At 41.3% G+C, this 23911-nt stretch overlaps 1 protein-coding gene across 5 annotated transcripts in view; it reads right to left on the bottom strand.

Annotated features, from left to right (window-relative positions):
- Window positions 1-5557: 5557 nt before the first annotated feature.
- The window catches only part of DGKI (diacylglycerol kinase iota), a 295355-nt gene continuing 277001 nt past the window's right edge, over window positions 5558-23911 (bottom strand). For all 5 annotated transcript variants that reach the window (XM_020792200.3, XM_078376256.1, XM_078376255.1 and 2 more), the window contains 5 exons: window positions 20387-20424; window positions 16718-16838; window positions 12651-12687; window positions 10929-11028; window positions 5558-9625 (listed from right to left, as the gene is read on the bottom strand). In XM_020792200.3, the coding sequence (XP_020647859.3) occupies window positions 9509-9625; window positions 10929-11028; window positions 12651-12687; window positions 16718-16838; window positions 20387-20424 (413 nt within the window). In that variant the 3' untranslated portion in view covers window positions 5558-9508. The remainder of the gene's footprint in view (window positions 9626-10928; window positions 11029-12650; window positions 12688-16717; window positions 16839-20386; window positions 20425-23911) is intronic.

Raw genomic sequence — 23911 nt, 5'->3', positions numbered from 1 at the left:
GTACTATCCATTTTTGGACTCTTGTCTACAATTTTTATGCATTAACCATGAAGTGGAAGTGCTTAGCCTGATGAAGTGTAAATCCTCCATAAAAGTTTGCACTTTGATTTTTTTAGAGCTCCAATAAAAGGTACTACCCACTCTTACATTTGTGTAATCTGGAAATGAATAAACCTATGGTCCTTTATATATTACAGGCAATACCCAATATGGTATAGTGGGTAGAGTGATGGACTAGGATTAAAGAGGCCTGGGTTCAAATTTCCACCCAGGCATGAAAACTCACTGAGGGGATGACACTGATAAATCCCCTCCTTAAATATCTCACTTACCTTGAAAGCCCTCTTAGACTTGTTGTAATTTGGTTCTGACTCGACAGCACATAACAATAGCAATATATTACAAGGAGAATGGATTCTCTGTCTGGCCCACCAGCTTCTGTTCCAGGCCTCTGCCCTGTTCCAGTCATACTGAATAGCGTGGATGATAATGTGTGTGTGATGTGAACAGTATGTGCATATGAACGAATGCCAGGTACAGTTGTGTGACTCATGTGAAAGAATAGGTTCACCACACCATTTCAGGCTACAGTCAACCCAGCAGGTGATATACATTGTTCCAAGCAGCAATCCAGCATTTTTTTTAAAAAAAATCCCCACCTCTCATATTCTATATCCTTAAAAGCAAAGGGAGTTTTCCTCTCTCCTTTTAATTATCATAACAGCTCTTTAGTCTTAAGCAACTTGTGATAAGAGCAGCTTGCTTGCTAAGTATTTCATGCAGTATCAAACAACATACCTGAGGATGAACTTCTTAAGGAATATGCACTGAGAAAAGAAAAAAAAATCTGCTTTTCTTTAGTTTAAAAAAGTGCCTTGAACTCTTTCAGAGGGAGGACTTCCAAGAACATCATTAATATGTGTCTGTTCCCAGTTTTTTTCCTTATGAGACCAGCAGCCTTCAAGTGTTCACGCTGCCCTTGGTTTGAGGGCTGTCGCCCTTTATTCATGATCTACTTCCACGAGGCCACTGAATTATTAATATGGATCTTAAACAAAGTGCACTTTTTTTTTATCAGAAATGCTTTTCCTTCCAGTCTGGGGCAAAATAATAATAAAAGGAAGTCTTTTGCCAGGTCAAGCATGCAGGTAAAGGACAACAGGGCCAGACTGTCACTACATTGTAAAAGCGCATCTGTCAAGATTAGGTATATCCTCACATAGGTTGCATGCAGAAAACTGTAGCATCAGTGCCTGCCAGAACCAACCTTAGAAAAAGAGGAGTTATATGAAAGAAGTAGAAGAACTGTAAAGAACTGTAGACTACAGTAGCCCTGTGGCTGACTGTAGAGGAACTCTTCAGTCAAGGGTCTGACAAAAGACGGTACTCTTTTGGAAGGATTATCTCAATCAAGTCTGCTTTAAAAATAAGGAGCCACAAGAAGGGAGCAGGTGACTGGAAACTGACCATGAATAGTTAGCAGATGCACAAGAAGTACAGTAGATAGATGGCTCACCTGTCACAGTCTTCCCCGTTATGGGGGCAAGGTCTGTTTTTTTCTATTTTAAGCAATACAGTTATTTCTGAATCTGCATTTATGCATATGAATTATGACATGAAGGTAAAGGTAGAGGTTCCCCTTGACATTTAATCCAGTCGTGTCCGACTCTAGGGCACAGTGCCCATCCCCGTTTCCAAGCCATAGAGCCAGCATTTGTCTGAAGACAGTTTCCCTGGTCACATGGCCAGCCCGATTGTTTAATCCATAGCACCACCATGTCCCTATATATGATATGAAACTTCCATGCAAATCTCATTGTCTTTTATGGTGATGCAGTTATTATTATTTTTTGGCAATGCATGATACCTTCAGTTTTTTTGTAATGGTTTGTGTCTCTCAGCTCTTCTTGGCTCATATTATATGAAGGAAAGGTAACGACTGGGAGGAAAAAGCCATAAAATGGGCCTCAGACATGCCATTCCTGCATCTAAGTGATTCCATACCAATGCAGGAACAAGCCATTACAGTGATCAAAATGTGTTGTGGTTTTTATGATTAGATGAAGAGCGAAACTTCAGCCCCTGAAAAACAAAACTGAAAGTAAATTTCAGCTTAGTTCCAGTTTGAAATGTTTGCTGATTTTGGAGGTGCTGCTGCTTGTGTTGGTCCCTGGGATGGAAAATTGGTCTTTGAACCTTCCAAAGTTGCCCATTCATGCCACCTTGGCTTGCTTGTCCTCCTCACTAATACTCAGGGAAGTTATAAGCAATTTTCAGGTATTCTCTTATTGCTTTTAAAGCAGGCAAGTTCAGCAGTGTTTTCCTGATAAGAATCAAACCCATCAATGAAATATACAACAGTACAAGTGGTTCTTTTTTTTCTTCAAAAGAAAATCACATTTATTGTGATTTGATGATAACATGAAATACTGTTGCCCCAATCTTATGGTAGAATGGGGTGGCCATTTTAAGAGTTACAATATAACCAAAATGCAACGAAGACAATCCAGGAGTAGCCGCATTTCACATCATCAGGTTCTGACCAAACCAGATTTTGAGATGGCTGAACTCTAGACCCCGACCATTCTGGAAGGTGTATGCTTTTTACATGTGCATTCTCATTCAAATATACCAGCTTTGTAAAAACCAACTGAAGCAAATATATTACTAAACTTAATTCACATTGTTTACATCTCTATTGAGTGGGTTTCCAGCCCCACGCAAGAATACAGAGCACTTCTCATAGGTGGCACCAATCAAGAAGACTTTCCCTGAATTTACAAAGAGTTCAGCACTTGCTAAGGGCCAGCTCTGTTGTTTCTAACTCAGCTCTGCATGGCAAAGTGTAAAATAAATGCGAAGCACAAAAATGTGTCTGTGTTAGAGGGTGGGGTGGGTGCCATCTTCTAGAAATATGCCAGTGTTGGGTTCTTCTTTTGCCACTGTATACATTTTTTTAAAAAAAAGGAGTGACATACTCAAAAGGAAGTCATGCATGCACCCTTTCCATTTTGACAAGGCACACACACTTGGACATGCAAAATCCAGTACAAAATTTAAAGGAAACTCAACCCTAGTGGTTTGCTAGGGTTGAGTGGACTCTTTTTTACCTGGCTAGCATGAGATTCTGCAACAAGTCAGCAAATTCGGTGCTATTAGGACTGGTCAATTCTTGAACTCTTAGTCCCGCCATAAAGGGGCATGGCACCTGTCAAATTTGATTTGATGAATTCTAGTCCCTTATACTACTTGCATGCTTGTGGTCTAATTCAGTGGTTCTTAACCTTTGTTACTCGGATGTTTTTGAACTGCAACTCCCAGAAACCCCAGCCAGCACAGTTGGTGGTGAAGGCTTCTGGGAGTTGCAGTCCAAAACTCCTGAGTAACCCAAGGTTAAGAACCAGTGGTCTAATTCATCGGTTTCCAACTTGAGTAATCAAAGTGTTCTTGGACTGCAGTTCCCAGAAGCCTTCACCCCCATCTGCTCTGACTAGTGTTTCTGGGAAATGCAGTCCAAGAACACCTTGGTTACCCAAGATTGGGAACCATTGGCCTAACTGAATGTCATTGTTAGATGTCTATGAGGAAAATGGGCAGGGGGCTTTTCTACAGTTACCAGCGTCCATTTTTTCATGTGCGAACAACAAACCACTAGCTCTCACACACAAATATATGTTGGAAATGTTTACTTTTGGGGAAAGTATTCCTCAGGGTTCTGAGAAGTGTAATATAAAAATGTAACTTTTCCATTCTTGTGGAATTTAATCCTTAATTGCCCAAAGTTGAACAACATTCAACGAACTCTGGGATTAATATACTTCAGGTGTAAACTGGAATTATAACAGCAACATGGCCACCACCAAAATTAAGATAGCTGAGTATCTTATTTTCTCTCCCTTAGTGATAGCTAAGTAAATTACAATGTTTCATGTTACACAATCATATTGTGAACTTCCATGTCTCTGCAAATGTAGAAACATTGTAATGAAAGCTCAGATGGGGAGATTCATAGTTCAGTGATGTCTCATGTTACCATGTAGCGCATGTAAGATTTTACCTTACTAGACCTTAATAGGAGAATAGACAAGATGCTGTAATTTCTCCTTCTATCGTCTGTATGAGGTTTAAAAAGTATCACATTGCAATATCCTTCTGACATCTATGTTCCACTTACATATACCAGCCACATTGCTTAACAGCATCATACAGTACCTCCCCCCAAAAAAGTATAGTGCATGTCTATATAAATCTGTAGTGAGAATCAGCTACACATTGGCACAGATTGGTGTAAGCAGTGGGAATGGCACCAGTAGCAAATTGCCACGGGCTAAAGACTTCCTTTGATTACTTTGGGGTGCACACAATTTCACTGCATTGTGTATGAGTTTCAAAAACCTCAAAATCACCCAAGGAAGCCTTTAACCAGTTGTGCAACCATTGTGTTTTTCCCGTTGTTGTCAGGCTGACCCTATTCAGAGCTTGTAACTCTTAAGTTTAAGTTCACCATGCACTGGAAACAAAAGACTGTTCTCTCTCCCCCCCACACACACGATGAATTATGTGGGATATTGCATGCTAATTATGAGAAGTTGCCTTCTGTGGAGTAACACTGTCATTTGCAAGCAAATACTCACGGATGGTGGGAAAATAATAATGGGTTGGATCTACACTGCTAGTCACACCACAGTCTCATAATGAACATGTAAGAGCCATGGTTGCTGAGACCAGTTAATGCTCTAGTTCAGCATTTTGTTCACATAGTGGCCGTCCAGATGTCTATGGGAAGCCACAAGGTACATACGTCATTTGGATGCAAGGATCATACCAGATGGCATACTGTGCCTGTAACCTGACCCCAAGTGACCCTATATAGCCCACAGTAGTCTCCTGTAAATGAGCCCATGTAGAAAAGCCCCAAGTGAGACCCACTGCGACAGAATAAATAGAGTATTTAACTAGAACCACAAAGACCCTTGTTCAAATCTTTGCTCATCTGCAAAATTCGCAAAATTTAAAAGGGCAACTTTAGGCCCTATATATCCTAGATTGTGATGATTAATTGGGGTAAGTCAAGCAGAGGTTACATTGATATTAGACAAAAGACTAGATAGACAAATAATTGGACGGACAGAGTTGCTGCCGCCGCTACTTGTGGTGCCATGTATAAGCATTTATACATTTCTCTACTAGCATCTATTCATATGGTGGCAAGTTCTCAAATTAAACAGCCTAGATAGCCTTGATGGCAAGGCCCCTGGGTTGAAGGTGCTGCTGCTAAATGCCAGGTCAGTGAAAAGTAATACAGCTAACATCCAGGATTTGACCCTGGTTGGACACGCTGAGTTGGCTTGCATTACCTGGTTGGATGAAGCTGAGGAATTCAGTCTTTCTTAGCTTTGTCCACCTGGATTCATTGAGCAGCAGCAGTCCAGACCAGGGGGGTTGGAAGGAGGAGTTGTAATAGTCTATCAAAATTCAATCACTCCTGTCAGGTGCCCTGTCCCACAGGCTGGTGTGAAGGAACCCTCAACAGTTCTGGATGGATCACTATCTGGTAGGGTTTAGGCTTATTGGAACACCCCTGCAGAGGGTGGGGAGTAATTTAAATGGTCCATCCTAGGAGACTGATGGATCCAAATGGTTTTCTGACAGCTCTTAGGGAGTTTCCAGCCATCTTGACAGGTGATCCTGTTGTGGCCCTGGCAGATCTCTGGAATGCAAAGGTGGCCAGGACTATTGACACAATTGCTTCGAAGCATTCCCTCCCATGAAGTGCAGCCAAACTAGCTCCTTGGGGATGATGAACTGAGTGGGACAGAGACTAGAGTGATGATGGCAGAAAACTTGGAGGAAATCCAATCAAAGGTGGACTACAGCTCATTGGAATGCCTACTCTGTGGTAGTGGTGGCAACGAAGAAGCAGTTCTTCTATGCCACCATTGCATCTTCATAGAGCAATTCGGTGGAGCTCCTTTGGGTGGTCAAGGGCTTGTTTCCAAGAGAGGATTGATCACCACTTGACATCCCACGGTGAAGATTTTGCATGGCACTTTACAGTAATTGACACCGGGTTTGTTGATGGAACTTTGGCCTCTAATTGTTTCAGTTCATGCAGTCTGAGGATGTGGACAGTGTCGTTGGAGAGGTGAAACCCACCATGTGTTTGCTGGACCCTTGCCTTTCCTGGCTTATAAAAGGAGCTAGAAGGCTGAGTGGGTTAAGAGAGTAGTAAATGCCTCCTTGCAGCAAGGCTGAGTACCAGCATGGCTAAGAAGGCAGCAATAAGACCTTTGTTTAAAAAAGGCCTCCTTGAATCCCGCTGTATTGTATTATTATTAGCCAGTCTCCAATATTACATTTTTGGGCTCCATTTTCTGGAGTATCTTTTGGCTTTCCACTTCTAGAGGTTATTTGAAAGAATGTTATTATCCTATATGAGCCTACTTGGCCTTTAAGATCTTCTGTGGAACCCCTTCTCTTGTCTGCACCACCTCCCCAAGCCTGTTTGGTGAAGACGTGAAAGAGGGCCTTCTCAGTGGTTGCTCTCAGGCTTTTGAGTCTGCTGCCCCAAGAAGACAGGTTGCTCCTTCTCCCTCTTGTCCTGTCATCTTCAGGCAAAGACCTTGCTTTTCAGGCAGGTTTTAAAGCAATTATTGGGGTTTCTTTATGGAATTTAGATATTTTTAAATGTTCTTAAATTTAATTTTAATCTTGATTAATGTTTAATTATTTTAAATACAGTTTTGCACAGTATTTAAACATATTATTGTACAATTTTAATTGTTGTGAGCCATCTTGGGTCCCCCATGGGTAGAAAGGGAGCATATAAATAATACAAATATATTTTTTAAAAGTATATAATCTTGGCCAAACTCAACATTAATTGTTATTGCCGACTACCGCTATTGCAAATGGTCCCTGAATTTATTTCCCATAACTGAATTGCCACTTAGTGTACAATTTTCTATTGTATTGCCACATTATCTGTTCTTTCTCTCTACATATACACATTCACCAGTCAACTGGATAAAACAGTGCATGCATCAAATGTAGTAGGCTCTGTTCCATAGAAGGTTTGCCACAAGGCATTTGTTACTCTGAAGATATTACAGAACTCTATGCTATTTTGGGAAACTGATTATTTTTATTCTTCTTTCCCATCTTTTAACAGTGTTGCATCTTTTTGTTCTAACATTTCATCTCTGTGAATGCCAGTTTTAACATAAATTATCAATCTGGGTGCCACTCCTCCCCATGAGCACCCCTGTGCTTTTTGCTTCAACCTCTGGTTGCCCTGGAAACCACCAACAGCCCAATTTGGTTAGTCTTTCACATTTGGCCAATATGGTGCACGTCCTTAATGGGAACCAAATTGGCTGTAAGTTGCTATGGAATCACTCCCAATACAAATTCTTCCCTTCATCATCAAAGCTAGGATGGCCACATGTGTATACATGAGAATAGTTTTTAACAGCTTTGAAGACCAGCAAAATAGAAAGCAGTAGAAGGATACAGGAAGTACAACTAAGATCTGCCCTGACTTTTTCTAAGGAATGGGTTCATCTACTTTGAACCTCGTGAAGCTCAGAAAATGCCCTCTAAGTGTCCTGGAATAGAAGTGAGTTTGATTTTACAAAGTAAGATCTTGATCTTGCACAGATGTGAGAGGCTTTATGGACCATCATGCCCTGCAACCTGCATCAGCAGTTCATCCTGGAGTTGACCTAGGACTGTCTGTTTATATGACTCCCTAGGAATTCCAGCTGAGACTTGGGAGGCTTTGATTTAGGAGAGATGACAGTCTCCCTATCTTTAATGCTGGGGGGAGAGCACTTTGTTCTTTAAAAGAAATAGTTTCTTGAAAATTAGAAAGATGGAGCAAAGGGGACCTCAGACTTCCTTACACCTATGCACATGGAAGTTCTAACTCAAAGACAAGAAGGTGGCTTTGGGTTTTGTATGCCCAACCCATCCACCACTGTTACCACTGAAGTTCCCACTGTGGTGGTGGAAAAGCCTATAGGAAATAATGTAGGAGTAACAACTGCATGCCATTTAATCCCATAATTATTGGGCCAAGTTCTTCTCTATTTATAAATTACTTAACCCAAAACTCATAGAAGGCAATCCTAAACAGATTTACCGTAGCATATGCTTTAAATTTAGACAAACCAAGAGAAAACATGCTTATCATTGCACTGTTAGCATATTTTCACTTATTTTAACATAGCTTTCATCCTTTTATAGCAGCAAGACAATGTTTCTCAGCAGGATCTTTCGGTTTAGTTTCAAGTGGCCTTTGAAAGGAAAAGGTGAAGACCTCACGTCAACACTGATTGACGAAATATAAACCCTTATGGATATGAATTAGGTTACTCTGGTCTTTGGCAGCCTAACAGTCCAAAGTACCCACAAATAATGAAGGACTCAAGATTAAGCACTGTAGCCAGCAAAGGGAGAACCGAGGCATCGCACCAGAGTGGCCATCAAAAGGGTTATGATGAGCAAAATGTGTTGGGTGGATTTAACATATCTATAGGTTGTCAAAAGATTTTGCCAAAAGAAACATTCAAAACAAATTTGTGGAGGAATTTTCTAAAACAAAACATCATGAAAACCTGTTGGGGTGTGTGTCAGGGTAATGTAAACAAGATTGGGGCACTTTCTGAAGGAACCTTACTACACAGTTACCACCTGATCTGATTCTTTGTGGCCTACCATCACACTGTAGCTTTTGTATGCTCAAAGGCATGATACACCTACTCTGGTTCTTTGTGAGTGACACTGCAAATGCTCTGGTGCTGATTTAAATAGGGCAGAAGAAGAAATATGTTGAGAACTAGAAGTATCTATCTGGTAATGCAGTATCTGAGGGAAAGTGAGTGAGTTCCTTTTATGTAAAGGTATGGGCACCGAGGGCTCTCCTCAAAACACTGAGCAGCCATGAAAATTTAGCACAGAAATAAACAGACACCACTTTACGGATGCTCTGCTGTGGAGATAGAAGAAGGGGGAACGTAGCACACACGACTGACAGAGGGAGAATGTAGGGCCAACATCAGGGAAAGCAAGAGTTATATGGCAAAGATTCAGAGAGGAGAAAGATTTGGCCAGATTACAAATGTTCCTGTCACTTTGTTTCATCCCCCACACCTGTTGTTGCTATTGTTGTTGTTGTTGCTGCTGCTGTTCTTGTTCAAATAAATTCTACACAGGAACACAGATGTGTCATGCTACTTGCTGAGAGCAATAGAAGTAAATTTCCTCAGCCCATTGATTGCGCAGACCTTTGAATCTCCCCCTTCATTCCCACAGGTTAATCTATGGGAAAACGAGAGTTCTGTGGCATGTCTCTGTAGCCCTTAGAAACTGATGACTTCTTCTCAGATATTTTTCACGAGAGCGAGAGTCGCACTGATTCCGTTTGCTTCCTCTTCACAGGACGCCCGAATGTGCCTCAGGCGCAGCCTTGTTATTACCTAGGGGATTCTTCCATATTCCAAAGACATCACACTGCAGTCTCTAGGTCTTCATGGGGAACCACTTGGTAGTTCTGATGACCCTCCAAATATGAAGCTAGATCTGGATCCCCAGCCTGCTGGGCCCTGTCTCGTGGTGTCTTACCCTACATGGACAAGACAAGAGATAGACAGAGAACGACTTATAAAAAGCCAGGAAAGAGAAGGAAGTACCATTGGGCAGTTTCAGAACAACCCAGAAGAACGGCGAGATTAGTCTTCTTCTTCCAATTTGTTTGTGGTAAATATGTATGCTTTTGAAATGAACATTAAAACTGGAGCCACACTCAGCATGGCCCTACTAAAGACAATCTGTTGCATTCATAATTTAGGGTAGAGCTTGGGAAATAATTTTTTTTGGTGGGAGGAACTACATTGCCCATGAACTGAGGGCCAACTTACCACCGAGTGGTCCAGTGGGCCAGATAGGCGGGGTATAAATAAATAAATAAATAAATAAATAAATAAATAAATAAATAAATAAATAAATAAATAAATATACTGTATTCCTACGAAGTAATTTTTTTAAGGAAGCAGGTAGTCAGGCGAGCTATTGGCAGCTATTTCCACCTGTATTTCTTTCAGGGGAGTCACTAGTGTGCAGATTTTGTTTCAAATAATCTCACTCTCTGGAGAAAAAAAGGTTTTGCTCAAAGGATGCAATCTTATGCATACTTTTTTTGGAATTAATCAAACTAGCTGACATGCTACTAACATTTTCTACTATGTCTTAGTAGAGAAGCTACCAGGGATGGTGACTCGAGTCAGTGGACTCGTTGTCAAGTCAGACTTAAGTCACACTGGTGACCCAACTGGGTTTTTTTAAAAAATGACTTGGACTCAGAACCCACCCAGAAAAAGTCTTGTTTTTAATAGGGACTCAGATTTGGGGCTTGGGACTCAGGACATGGTACCAAAGATTAGAACTCAGACCAAAGACTTGCCAACATCCCTGAAAGCTACTAAGTCTAAAACATGACCTGCTCAGTGTTGAAACTTGGAAATAACCTCTTTCCCTAGAGAATGTGTACTGTCTTGGAAGTGATCCATTCTATTAATCTATTAAGATCCTTTTAACAATCTTAACTGTTATTTTATCTGCAACCTTTGGTGCTGGTGGTTATTGTTCTAGGGCTTTCACAGCTGTTTTATACTCTTTCTTTTTATTGTATTTCATTCTTTTGGCTATTAATTATAAACCACCTGGAAGCTTCTTGTGCCAAACAGCAGGAGAAAAAGAAATGAAATCAATGGATCTTATGCCCAAGTGAACACAGTTGGGATCAAGCTAGAAAGTAAGGAGGAACAGTAACTCTCCATACATCTTTGCTATGGCAGCTAATGAGTTACAGGCATATCATCTCCACCTGCCTCCAGTTCTGGGTCAATGGGTTTGTTTGGTTTGGTTACCTTGGCATCCGTTTTCTTCAATGAAGCTCCTGCTTCTACCAATAGCTGGCAGATGCCACGGTGGCGCTGGCAGGCTGCCTTATGTAGTGCTGTCTCACCCCTGTGTATTTAACAGAAAAAAATTATAAATAAAACCTGACTCTTGCACTTAATTATATTCACCAGGACATAATTTCGGGGTTTTTTAAAGATTCACACACACACACATATATACGAGTTCTTAGTGCATTGAAATTGACAATAGTGTTCAAAGACTCAATTCTTTCTTTTTTTAAAAAACGCCCATACTTAAAGCAATGTGCTGCATGATAAGTTCTCATCCAGACTGGAGCTCCATTTTAAATCAGCAACAAAATGTGGTTGTTTTTGGCTGTTTGAACAAATTCAATTGCTAGGCTAGCAGTCATGAGCATCCTTTTTTTTTCCTGCCTCCATGCTACGTCAACAAGAGCAATATGATAACTGTGTGTTTGTGTGTATATTTGAAAGAAGAAAAAGTGATTAAACCCAAAAACCTGTAATGTTTACACACTATGCATTTCTTTACATATTTCAACAAAGCTTTGATTTTTGGCACTCATGTGCAAATACAGCAATTTGCAACCAATACTCTGGTTTCAATGAATGTCAAGAGGGACCTTTATGCTATGTCTTTGCTTGAATGGGAACTAAATTTAACAGTGACTGTAGATGCGAATTACAATTCTCACTGATTGTGTTATGGATAAACATTCGCATGTACAAGTGGAAATAAATGGTGCTAGTCCTTCAGATTAGGATGTGAATCTCACTGTCTCTTGATCTTGGAGAGAAAGACCCCGTCCCTTGAGAAATCTAATGGGAAATCTTGCAGGATTTTTGGGAAGTTTCATGGTCATAGTTTCTGAAAGAAACATCAAGCTGCTCAGGAGTCTTATCATTCCTGTGCCAATGGTGTTTTTTCTTTGCACAGAGCGGAGCACAAATTGTGCAGACTTGGGCAGTTTCCTGTGCAGAACAACAGGGAAAAGCAAAATGAAAACAAAAGGCAGAGGCAAATATAAAATGAGACTAGTGTGTTGTTTTTGTGGGAATCCAGAAGATCTCACTAGAGTGAGGGAAGGCTCAGTGGGTTGAGATTGGCAAAATTTGAGAAGACAAGAGCGCCCATCACACTGCTAGTTCAAAAGATATCCATACATTGTGCATTTTCCGCCCGCAGTTTTGGAACCATGATTTTAATGTATGCATTTATGAACATACGACCCCACTGTCTAGTGCATTTACACACAACTTTTAGAAATCTACACAGTGTTTGTTGCACGTGCATGATGTTGAATTTTTTTTTCCTTTTCTTTAGTGGATGACATGGCAAGCCTGGAATCATATAATGTTTTCAACACAAAGTAAATGTGTTGCTGAACAGGTTCAGGAGGAATGAATCAGACAAATCAATTGCTTCCAGAACTTGCAATTCTTCCAAAACTCCAACTATGCCTACAAAATGGACAATAATTGGCATTAAAAAGTCTGAGACCTGCACTTTGTGGTTTAAGAAATAAGTTACTTCTCAAGTGGAAAGAGCATATCGAAGTGATGGGTGGCTAATATTGTTTCATCTTCCATGACAGTGGTTTTAATTTCCATAAATTGGTTTAGTTAGCCAAAAGTATCCATTAAATACAACAACTGATGTGGGTTGAAGCCAAAGAAAGAGAGGTCAAGAAGGAAAAAAAAACTTACGTTTCACTATCTGTCATATCCAATAGTTCAGAAGGACCTGTGAAAAGAAGCAAGACAAGTCAAGTGTCTGCTTAGCTCTACAGGATAGATTGTGGGTGGCATCAGAAAGATTCACAGTCACTTCCATGTTGAACAAAATGTGTGCCTGTTTGTAGACCACAAAGATACGCATTAGACATGGGCACGAAGCACTTTGCTGCACTTTGGCCCAATTTGTATGCATAGCACCACAGGTGCCACACATTTCCTCCTCTCTCCCCCCTCCAGCCAGCTGCCCCACTCACATGCCTCTGTGCACTGGCTGGGTCATCACCCTGGGGAGGCTGTCCAGTCTAGGCAGGAGCCTGGGCTTCCCTGTCCTGCCTCCGCCGGGACCTGACCACTCAGACAAGGAGGCAGAATGGGAATTCTCCCTGCGCAGCCATTGAGTGGTCAGGTGCTGGAGGAGGTGGGGCAGGGAAGCCCGGGCTCCTGCCTGGACTAGAGACCTGCCCCAGGGGGACAACCCAGCCAGCACTCAGAGGCATGTGAGTGGGACAGCTGGCTGGGGGGGAGGAGGGAGGGAATATGTGGCACCTGTGGTGCTGCACATACTAGTTGGGATCAAGTACTTCATGACACCTTATCTTGCCATCAGCTTTAGAACACATGCAGTACATGACATACGAAGCAGCCACGAAGACAAGTTAGATCAGTGGGGAGTAGGGGCTTAGTCAGAGGTTCATTTGCACACCTGTGTACAGGCAGCTGAAGAGACACAACCCCAACCTTCCCAAGATGCCAGTCTGAAGAAGAGCAGTAACCCTAGGTGGTGGTCTAAGTCGAATTTTCTCCACTTGAGCTTGTGATTTGTTTGTTTTTTGTTTGGTTGGTTGTGTGGTTTTTATTTTTTGGTCCAATAAAAGATATCACAAAAGATTAGAACTGTATAAGCTTGGGGGGCTTTTCCTTGTTCTTCCTAGGTGGGGTGGGGGACAATTCCACCAGGAGTCCCCCTCAAAATTCTTTTAAGTGCTGGAAAGTTACCTCCAGAAAACAAACCTGAGAGTGACTTTTAACATTAAGCACATTTCTAGATGGAGGGTGGGGAGCAGGGGTTTGGGGGTACACTTGAGCCCCTCATGGGCCAGATGTTCCCCTCAGTCCACACTTCACCCACTCCAGCTCTGAGTAACAGGAAATCTTTTCCTCTGATTGCTGGGAAGAAATGAAAGTCAGGAACTGAGAAAGAGGGTTAATCGAGAGTTACAGGCCTTACAGAAATGCATGCTTTCAAGCAATGTCTCCTGCCTGTTTCTAATCCTCCCCCTTCCCCAACTTTTATATCAGTCACCCATTTGCTGCCCAGAGGACCGTTCCAAATCCCTCTCTGGCACAGGACAAAAGCCACACAGATGTGGGAAAGGCTGGCAGTGGGAAAGCTAATGGCACGGTCATCCTGCCACAGCAGGGAGCTGGCTCGCTTCCTCGGGAGGAGAAGCAAAAGGAAGAAAAGGGGACCAAGGCACAGAGACAGAGAGCACACCAACCAAGCTGCAAGAAATCCGGAAGGGAGACGCATGAGTGAGATTTCTATCAAGGAAAACAGCAGGGAGGGGAAAAAAATAAAAACAAAACAAGAGCTGAGGGGGAGAAACAAAAATGTGCAAGGAGGCAGAGAAATAAATAAAAGGCTCTGGGAAATAGAAGATTGTGGGGAGGGGGAGAATCTCAATTGAAAAGAGCTAAAATGTGGAAAGGGAAGGATGGGGGGGAAGTGCCCTCATGGGAGCCTCTGTCTGACCTTAATGTCTCCAGTCATCAGCCCATCTTAAATTATTGACTCTTTCCACTCCTCCCTTGCTTTTAGCTAAACAAAGCACACTCTCTGGTGGTATTCCAACCAGCAAAGTAGCTTGAGTGCCTATGATGGTGTTTGCCATGTAGGCAAGGAGGGAGGGAGACTCCAGCCCTTTACTAGGCTCACAAACAAGAGAAAACAGAGAGAAGAACACCCCTAATTCAGTGTGCTTTCAAAACAATATGGAACCCCCATAACTAAGATCCACTTCTATTCCGCCAGTTCTGCCTGTTACACAGTTTTGAACATCTTTTCCAAACCAGACTTTATACAGTCCTAGGTGTCCAGAGAGGCACTCCCTCCTATAATTGTAAATTCATTTATCATTTCATTGTATGCAGACGCCATGGCTGAAACCCTGTTGCCTTCTGTAGTAGCACAGACTAGCCCATTTCAATCAATGGAACTTACAAAGCAGGTGAGTTACCAAATCTCCTCTCAATCAATGGGCCTACTCTAAGTGTGACTTCCTATTAAGGAAATAGGATTTGAGATGAAGCATTGTAGTGGTGAGTTCTATGCGCACAAATTATGCTAATATAGCATAATGCAGCTTTATCTCCCTGCTCCACCAAAAAAATCACCTCCGAAAAACAAACCAGAAAACCTTGCAAATACTTTCTCTCTCATATGCACACCAAGTTTCCTACTAAGAATCTGAAGCTGTATCAGGAGACAGTATTTTTCTTGTAGTGGATAGATCATCATAGTCATCATAACAATTTATGATATTTTATGGAAAGAGCTGGATGTTATTCACAGTCAGAATTTGCTGCCTGTGTTTATTCTTCTTTTAAAAAAAAGAATCACATAGAATGCACATATCCAATACTAATATTTTCATGTTAATGATAATACATTTAAGCACAGTTGTAAATCCCCCTGACTTTAATGGGAGCATATTGGGGGTGTATATAACTATCCTGTTGCAATCATAGGAACTTTCAAAAATAGGAATAAGTGAAATTTTCATTTCAGCTACTTTCTGATAAGAACTACCCATATTTCACCAGTGTCTACATCTTCAGAATGGAAAGCATTTGGTATTTACAAAACTGAATGTGAGAAGAACCAGAAGCGACAGATTTGCCAGCCCCAGGGCAGAATTAATTATTAATATTTAAACGTCTAGCTTTGAATCCTTGTGCTATGCGACCATGTTACTATCAAAATGGGATAACCACCTTTCTCCTAAGAGATTCTTTTTTAAAAAGCCTATACAGCAGGCAATTACAACAGTAAGTACAGTAAATGGAAATAGCGATACCAACTGAAATTGTCAGGTGTAAAGAGTAAATACTTAGTTCCATTTTGCTTCTGAAGCCTAACCATGGCTAATAGAGAAACACAAACTGATCCACTTTATATGATCATCAGTAATAGTCCTATCACTTTCAAGCCTTTGAGAGGTCCACCAGGGTAGCACGACTATGAAATGATTACTCAAGTCCTTTCCCTTTAGCTTGGCTGCTGATCATGTACTGATAATATATTCCTAGCCTTGACCCACCCACATTGGCTCCCTGTGAGTTGCTGTGCTCAATTCAGGGTGCTGGTTATGACCTATAAAGTTAAGGGTAGTGGTTCCTAACCTTGATTCCTCATATGTTCTTCAGCTAAAACTCCCAGAAGTCTTCACCTCACTAGCTGTGCTAGCCAGGATTTCTGGGAGTTGTAGTCCAAGAAAATCTGGGGACCCACAGATGGGAACCACTAGTTTAGGGCTTTGACAATTGTCAGAACATCTCTCCCAGGAAACAGCTACCTGTTTCACATGTTCCTCCTGATCCACATTGTTAAAAGTGGGCACACCAAAGGAGAAGAAAAAGATAACAATGAGGAACTGGGTCTTCTGGGTAGTGGCCCCTATTTTATGGAACAAGCTTCCAACTGAGGTGTGCCATATCCTTCCTGAATTTAGAAAACTAATAAAGACAGAACTCAAAAAGCAGCTTTTAAGAATATATCCTCAGACATGGTTAATATTAATTTTTAAATATAGGCGTTTTCCTTTTTTTTGTTAACTGCATTTGATTTGTTGTACTGCCATCTTGATTGTGTTGATGTAGACTTGAGAACATTGGGGTGTTTCATCTTTTATTCTGTAAACCAGCCAGAGTAGTAAGTATCACTAATGGGGTGATATAGAAACCAAACCAAACAATATAAAATAAAATAAATACATAAATTGTTGTATCTGAGCATGAAAAAACATCTAATCACTCACCATGATCTAGGATGTACTTCACAATTTCTCCATGTCCAGTCTTGGCTGCATGATGAAGCAAGGAACAGTGGTCAGGTCCCTGGATTAACAGATTAGCTCCCTTTGTACAGCATTCTATGAACTGGAATATAAATGCATAAAGAAAGGACAAAATCATCTTAATCCATTGTTTTATTTTACAATGGTGGCTCTAAACAAACTCACTCAGGTACTCACTCAGTTAGGTATGTCCTGGTAATGGCATTTGAGTAAAGCTTGGTGTTGGACAGGTATTCATAATCCCTAGTCCTTTTAAAGCAAAGTATCTGTTAGGGCCAAACAGAAATGTATTGCCCAGAAACAGAATGGCTTTGTTCATTGGTTTTTGTACACCTATATTCTACAGTGTATACCTAATGGAAGATTTGACATCTTGTCTGCCAGTGATGGAGAAGACGTGACCATTCCTATGTTGTTGGTCAGCAACTCCCATTATTCCTGATCACCTGATATCCTGGCAAGGACTGACTAAAGTTGCTATCCAATAACAATTGCCATGATATCTTGCCAAGCACCTCCTGCCCGTCCTATAAGATTGTTGCAGGCAGGGCGGCTGAGAGTTCTGACCCCAAGAGAGGCCCAGAAAATAACCACTAGCAACCGGGCCTTCTTGATGGTAGCGCCACAATTATGGAACTCTCTTCCACCCGAAGTCCGACTGGCCCCTTCACTGAGCACATTTAAGAAGCTACTAAAAACCTGGCTATTTAGACAGGCCTTCCCTGAATAAACTATACTCTGATACAACAGTGTCCAATAATATAACTTCTATCATAATGCCATGCTCCGTGTTTTCATTTTCTTCTATGCTTTTAGTTGTATTTATTGTATTATAATTTTATCTTCACTTCATTTTTGATTTTCACCCTTATGTATTAATGTCACTATTTGCTATTTTGTTATTCTGTTGTTTTGTTGTTGTTGTTTTAAATTGCCCAGAGTGGCCTTGGCTGCCAGATGGGCGGTATATAAATCAAATCAAATCAAATCAAATCAAATCAAATCAAATCAAATCAAATCAAATCAAATCAAATCAAAAACTACTTGCAATCTAGTGGCTGAAATTTGGTCGCATAGAATTAGAAAAATTGCAACTTTGGGTGTGACTACATGGACATTTGTTCTGCTGTTTGGTCCCCTCTGGGAACAGGCTGGTTCACTCCTTTTGCTGGTGACCAGATGATGCAATTGCCAGTCAGATCCAGCCTGTCTCCAGAACATTCTTACTCACACCTTTTGGGGACCCTGTTAGGGGCTACTGTGTTTTAGATGTGGGTAGGACTGCTCCATTTTGGTTTGATTCAAGCTGTCCCTTCTTTCCCTGTAAATAGAAAGATGGTTGCCCTTTAGCAGGAACAATTTCTCAGGATCACTAAACACTAAGATCTTGAGAATTGGGAAGCCTTACTGTCCTTAGAGCTCATCTTTGGAGAGGACGGGAAGATCTGCATTCCTTTTTAATGGTTGCTGATGGACAGAGCACATCAGTGTTGCTTTGACTGGGCTTGAAAACCTTTTCAAAACAATGCTGATATGTTAGCAATACTTAAAAAGAAATTCAAAAATTCTCCTTTCTCCTGCCTGACCAGAAGATTTCCATTTCTCAAGATTGTTAACCAGCTTCTCCAAAGGGCTTAATGATCCTGAGAAATCTTTCTCTTGAAAGGGAAACAATCTTTCCTTTTAAAAAGAAAGGAAGATATTCATCATGCTAAACAGTGTCACGAGGTGTAGTGGGGTTTCTTGACCTGAAACCGCACAATCCTTGCATATGTATGCTAGGATCACACCATGGACATCCCTTTGACATAACTATTAGGCATAAGCAACCCTGGTCCAGTCTGCTCCGATTTGGCCATCTAGCAAAGTCTATTCTTACCTGTCAAATTAAAAATCTGTGCTGCGTTGCTTGGGGCATGTATGCATGTGCCCACAAGAACTGCAGTGGAAACTCTATTTGTTGGCTAAGAATGGACTGAAAGTTATGTGTTTTCTCCAGCTAAGCCACAAAATTTCAGCCAGCGACATTTCTACATCCTAGAAGGCCACACTTTCCCCACATCAGCTATAGGTACGACAACACTTGTGATATGTAGTGACATTGGCTGCAGTGGGCATGAGATTCAAGCTGCTCTGACACACTTATGGGGTCAGTGATTATATGAGAGAATTCTTAGCCTACATGGATATAGTTTGGGCATAGTTGCATATTCAAAGGGGAAATTTGTACCTCCTGGAAGTTTCAACTTTCTAGGGACAAGTTATATTTTACGGAAAAACATGCCTCTAGGACTCGTTTGTGAATACTACATGGAAGAATGTTTTGAATGGCTAAACTAGCCCTAATTAATGCACTGTATCTTTAACAATAGGGACGTGGTGGCGCTGCGGGCTAAACCGCAGAAGCCTGTGCTGCAGGGTCAGAAGACCAAGCAGTCGTAAGATCGAATCCACGCAACGGAGTGAGCTCCCGTCGCTTGTCCCAGCTCCCGCCAACCTAACGGTTCGAAAGCATGTAAAAATGCGAGTAGATAAATAGGGACCACCTCGGTGGGAAGGTAACAGTGTTCCGTGTCTAAGTCACACTGGCCATGTGACCACGGAAGATTGTCTTTGGACAAAACGCTGGCTCTATGGCTTGGAAACGGGGATGAGCACCGCCCCCTAGAGTCGAACACGACTGGACAAAAATTGTCAAGGGGAACCTTTACCTTTACCTTTACCAATCTTTAACAATAGTTGAGAAATAACAATCGCTCATGGAAACAGATGCTGCCTTGAATTCCGAGGGCAAATAAAGTGGTGCATGCATGTAAAATAGGTACACTTAAAATAACATCCAATCTTAGAACTGCAGAGCTGGAAAGGGACTCTACGGATCATCAAGTCCAGTCCCTGTCAAAGAGTCACAAGTGGGGAATGAAACTCCCAACCTCTAAACCACTGAGGTATCCAGACAAATATTATCCTGGTCTCTTGGCCAGAAAGCATATATGCCTTGAAATTTGGCCTTAGGGTTGAGAAACAAGAGCTGCTCTTATACAGATAAGATGTGCTATTAAGGGGGGGGGGGAGATCTCTCCCTTTTACACCCTGCCAGATTGGAAGAGATATAGGACAGCCATGGTGTTCCTGCAACTTGCTTAATTTTGGAACTGCATTCACAGCAAATGCTGAAACTGCAGTGAAGTGCAAAAGGGAGTAGAAACGAATGTACCATTACACTGGTCATATATCAGACCATAAGATGATAGATTATGGTGCCAGTGACTTACTCAAGAAACTGCTTTTCTCCATATGGGACTGCTTATTTAGGAGTGTATGGAAGCTATACCGTTGCTGATGTTCACTTTGTACCGCATTATGATTCTTTGGTCACAGAGAGCTCCCAGGCTTTTTACATACCTTCTTAATTGTGCTGGGGGGGGGGGGAATTCCAGCTTATTTCACAAATACAAAGACATTTTTACTACTTTTGCAAAGTGTTCCAGGTATATAATTGAGGGGCATCTACAAATTCCATTAGAAAATAAATAAATATCAGACATTAGGAAGTCAGATAAATGCCAAATAAAAGGCATCAGACCTTTTAGATGTCAAATAAAAGGCACCAGACCTTCTTTTACTTACTTTTAGGAAATCACCAGCTATTACCGACTGTAAAAGTGCTGCCAAGAACAAAAGGAGGAGATTGTTAGCATTCCTTGTTGCATTTACTACATTTATGACTTGCTTCCTACACTTCAAAGGGGTCTCAAACTGATTTACAAAAGCATATATAATGTACAGTATGATAATATGTTCATTTAAAATCAGACACATTGAAACAGTCATGAGCAATAATAATTGTTAACCCAAATACATCCATCTTTAACTGTAGTAGCAGCAGCAGCAGCAGTAATCTTAGAACTGCAGAGCTGGAAAGGACTCTATGGCTCATTGAGTCTAGCCCCTGTCAAGGAGGCACAATAGGGCATCTAATTCACAACCTTTGGCTCTGCAGCCAGATAACTAATCTAGTGAGCTATCCAAACCTTACATAATCTTAAAATCTTAGAACTGCAGAGTTGAAAGAGACCCTATGGGTCGCTCAGTTCAGCCCCTTTCAAAGAGGCACAGTAGGGAATCAAACCCCCAACCTCTGACTCTGCAGCCAGATGCCTTAAACCACTCAATTATCTAGCAAATCTGTATTAACAAAGTAATAGATATACTGTCCTTCAGCTATGCATATATAACATGACATTGCAGAAACAAAAACGATCATGGCAGGACAGAAGTAATATCCACAAATCACTTTCATAGGCATGTCACACAATAGTAGCAACATGACCAAGGTCAATAACTGCACAATCATGAACCACACAATGAAGCACTCAATTGTGAATCAGGCAATCATTAACTGTATGGTCAATTGGACAATCGGAATGAATATTGTGCAATCCATTGTGTAATGCTGGTGACCTGGACATACTACCCAGAATACATTTGCAGATATAATTTTACATTATGCCAACTTGAACAGGATTTTAGCCAGTGTACACAAAACAGCTGCAGCAAAGTTGTTTTAGTAGAAGTCCTCTGTCATACATATTATGTCCATCCCATGTTGACCCCCCCTTAATTAATAGATAACCCATTCTGGAAAGTGGCCCCAAAATCTCCACATAGAAGGGCAATCAGCACCACAACGCTCAGAGTGGGAGAGACCTGTAACTCTGTCTTTCTAGCTCTGCCTGTCTAGTTGTAATTTTGTCCTCCCAGAGCTTGGAAACATTACATTTCTGAACTACAGTTCCCAGAAATCCCAAGCCAGTATGGCCTACAGCCATGCTATCTGGGGGGTGAGAGTGGGAGCTGAAGCAAAAATAAATAAATAAATAAATGGGGGGGCGGATTCCAAGCACTGCTTATACCTCAATAGAGACAGTTGTATCAATCAAACTCCAAAGAATGAGTCAGTGCAAACAAATTGGCAGAGATTTTTCTCTCTATGGTGCTAGGCTGGCATCTCCACAGAGAGAATTCCACAAGGACCTCATTATTACTCCAGGAATAACACTGCAAATGTGTTAAAAAATCACCAGAGGAAGAACTAGAAAGCAGAGGGAGAGAGAAGCAACCAAAGAAACTAATGAATACATCTTACTCGGAGCACATAAAAATGTGTGCTTGTGGTATATAAGCGATATGGATTTTTCTTGTGTCAGCCATTTGTGTAAGACGCTTGGAGACAATTTCTCATTTCATCTTCCGCTTGTCCAACACAGGAAATGTTATATTCTAAACTATAACCAGCATAGTTCTTTAAGAGATAAAAACCACACTGCAGCTCTTCAAGCAGTTTTGGGCCAACATACCTACCAATTTGTGACGCACAACTAGAAGCTATTTGAATTCAGATGCATGCATTGATGGATTTTTTAAGGCTGGGCAGAGGAACAAATAAAAAGAGACTACAAGCCTGAAGTTGAGAGGAAAATGTATTTTCTTATGCACTATACTCTATAGTTCTACTCATATTTAACAAAGAATCTTCTTAACTGCTTTTGCAAGCAGCCACACAACTGTAAACTGCCTTACATTACCCTCTCTTTGATAGCCTACGGGAGCAACATTTTTTGCTCTTGTAGGATGAATTCTTTGGGCTGTTGCCTCCTGTCTCTATGCTTGGATCTTCTCAATAGAGTTTGGGCCATCCCATTGCCAGCAGTGTACCCAAGGATAATGGTACCACTTTATTTATATGAAAACGAATGCCTGTATGAAAGACACTTCACTGACACCAGTTCTAAATTATGTTTCTAGATTTCTTGAAGAATACGTATCTTGTCCCTTTCCCAAATAGCTCTGGCAACTGCAATATAATATAAAATGTAATCTAAAATCAGTGTGATCCACAGATAATGGTTGCTATGTGAGGCAGTAAATTGTTATCCACCCGCTGAAAAGTATATCCAAAGTGCTGACCTTGGTATCTCTGCTGGCCACGAACAATATTGTTTGCTGCCATCAGAAAGTTCTTCCTTTACCAACTATCATGATTCAGTTCCAGGGGGTAGAAGGCAAGCCATACCAACCTCAAATAAAGGGGACTGAGTGCAATTTACAATTCAGCAGGGGCGTGTAGGAATAGACCCATATTTCCCCACTGTTCCTTAGCAATCTTTCAACTTCTCCCCAGGATTCTTTATCCTAACAATGCTGGGGTCTGATTTTGCAAATCTCTTAGATGGAAAACAAATAGAGGGAATGGTCTAGAAAAAAAAGGATAGTTGCAGAAAAGTATAGGTCAATACTCCTTCCATTCTACACATACCACACTTGAAATGGCCCTGCTCACTTCCCGTTGTTATTTTGGTGGCAACCCAATGATGGCATATAAATCTTCTGCCATCATGCCTACTTTGTCCAGAATGTGCTGAAACCAACTGTTACAAAAGTAAATGAATTAAACTAGGGTAGTGGACAGGCCAAATAAGGCCACACAGATTGGTGCCTGATCTGCTCTTTGACCTTTTTGAGACACTCAAACCCAATTCATCTTCCTGTCAGCATTTGTGCACTTCTGGATTTCCAGGGGGGAAAAAAACCCATTCTCTTGAATGAGGGATACAAATGGCATGGTCAGGTCATAGACTGAACAAATGGAAGAACTATATCAGCCTCAAATTGTGTTTTTTTTGTGGGGGGAGGATCCTGAGGTGCCAATGGGACAGAACGGCTGTGGCAGTTGCAGAGCTTGGCACTGTGGGTTTCTTTCCCCCCAGATGCCAGGCAGAGAGAACCCATCTTATGAGCAAATAGAAAGCCTTCCTGAGGCAGCTGCAGGGAAAAGTAGAGAGGGAGCGACTTTTGAAGGACAGCGGGCATGGCCCACATTAATTCTTTTTTCTTTCTTTACATTCCTAGAGGCTTCCCTCTCTCAGACCTAGCCTCTCCTGTTCATCAGAACAGGAAGTCAGCTAATGTAATAATGACAGGGACAACAACAACAACAACAACAACAACAACAACAACAACAACAACAACAACAACAACAACAACGTTTATTTCTGTTGAGAAAGGTAGAAAAAAAGTTAATCAAGTCTTCTCTCCCCCCCTCTTTTTTCTGCTTTTCTCTTCTCCCTCCTGCTTTAGCCCTGTGACTTCTGG

This window comes from Pogona vitticeps, chromosome 5 (genome assembly GCF_051106095.1).
Source record: "Pogona vitticeps strain Pit_001003342236 chromosome 5, PviZW2.1, whole genome shotgun sequence".
Classification (NCBI taxonomy): domain Eukaryota; kingdom Metazoa; phylum Chordata; class Lepidosauria; order Squamata; family Agamidae; genus Pogona; species Pogona vitticeps.
This window is presented reverse-complemented; position numbering and strand designations above follow the sequence as displayed.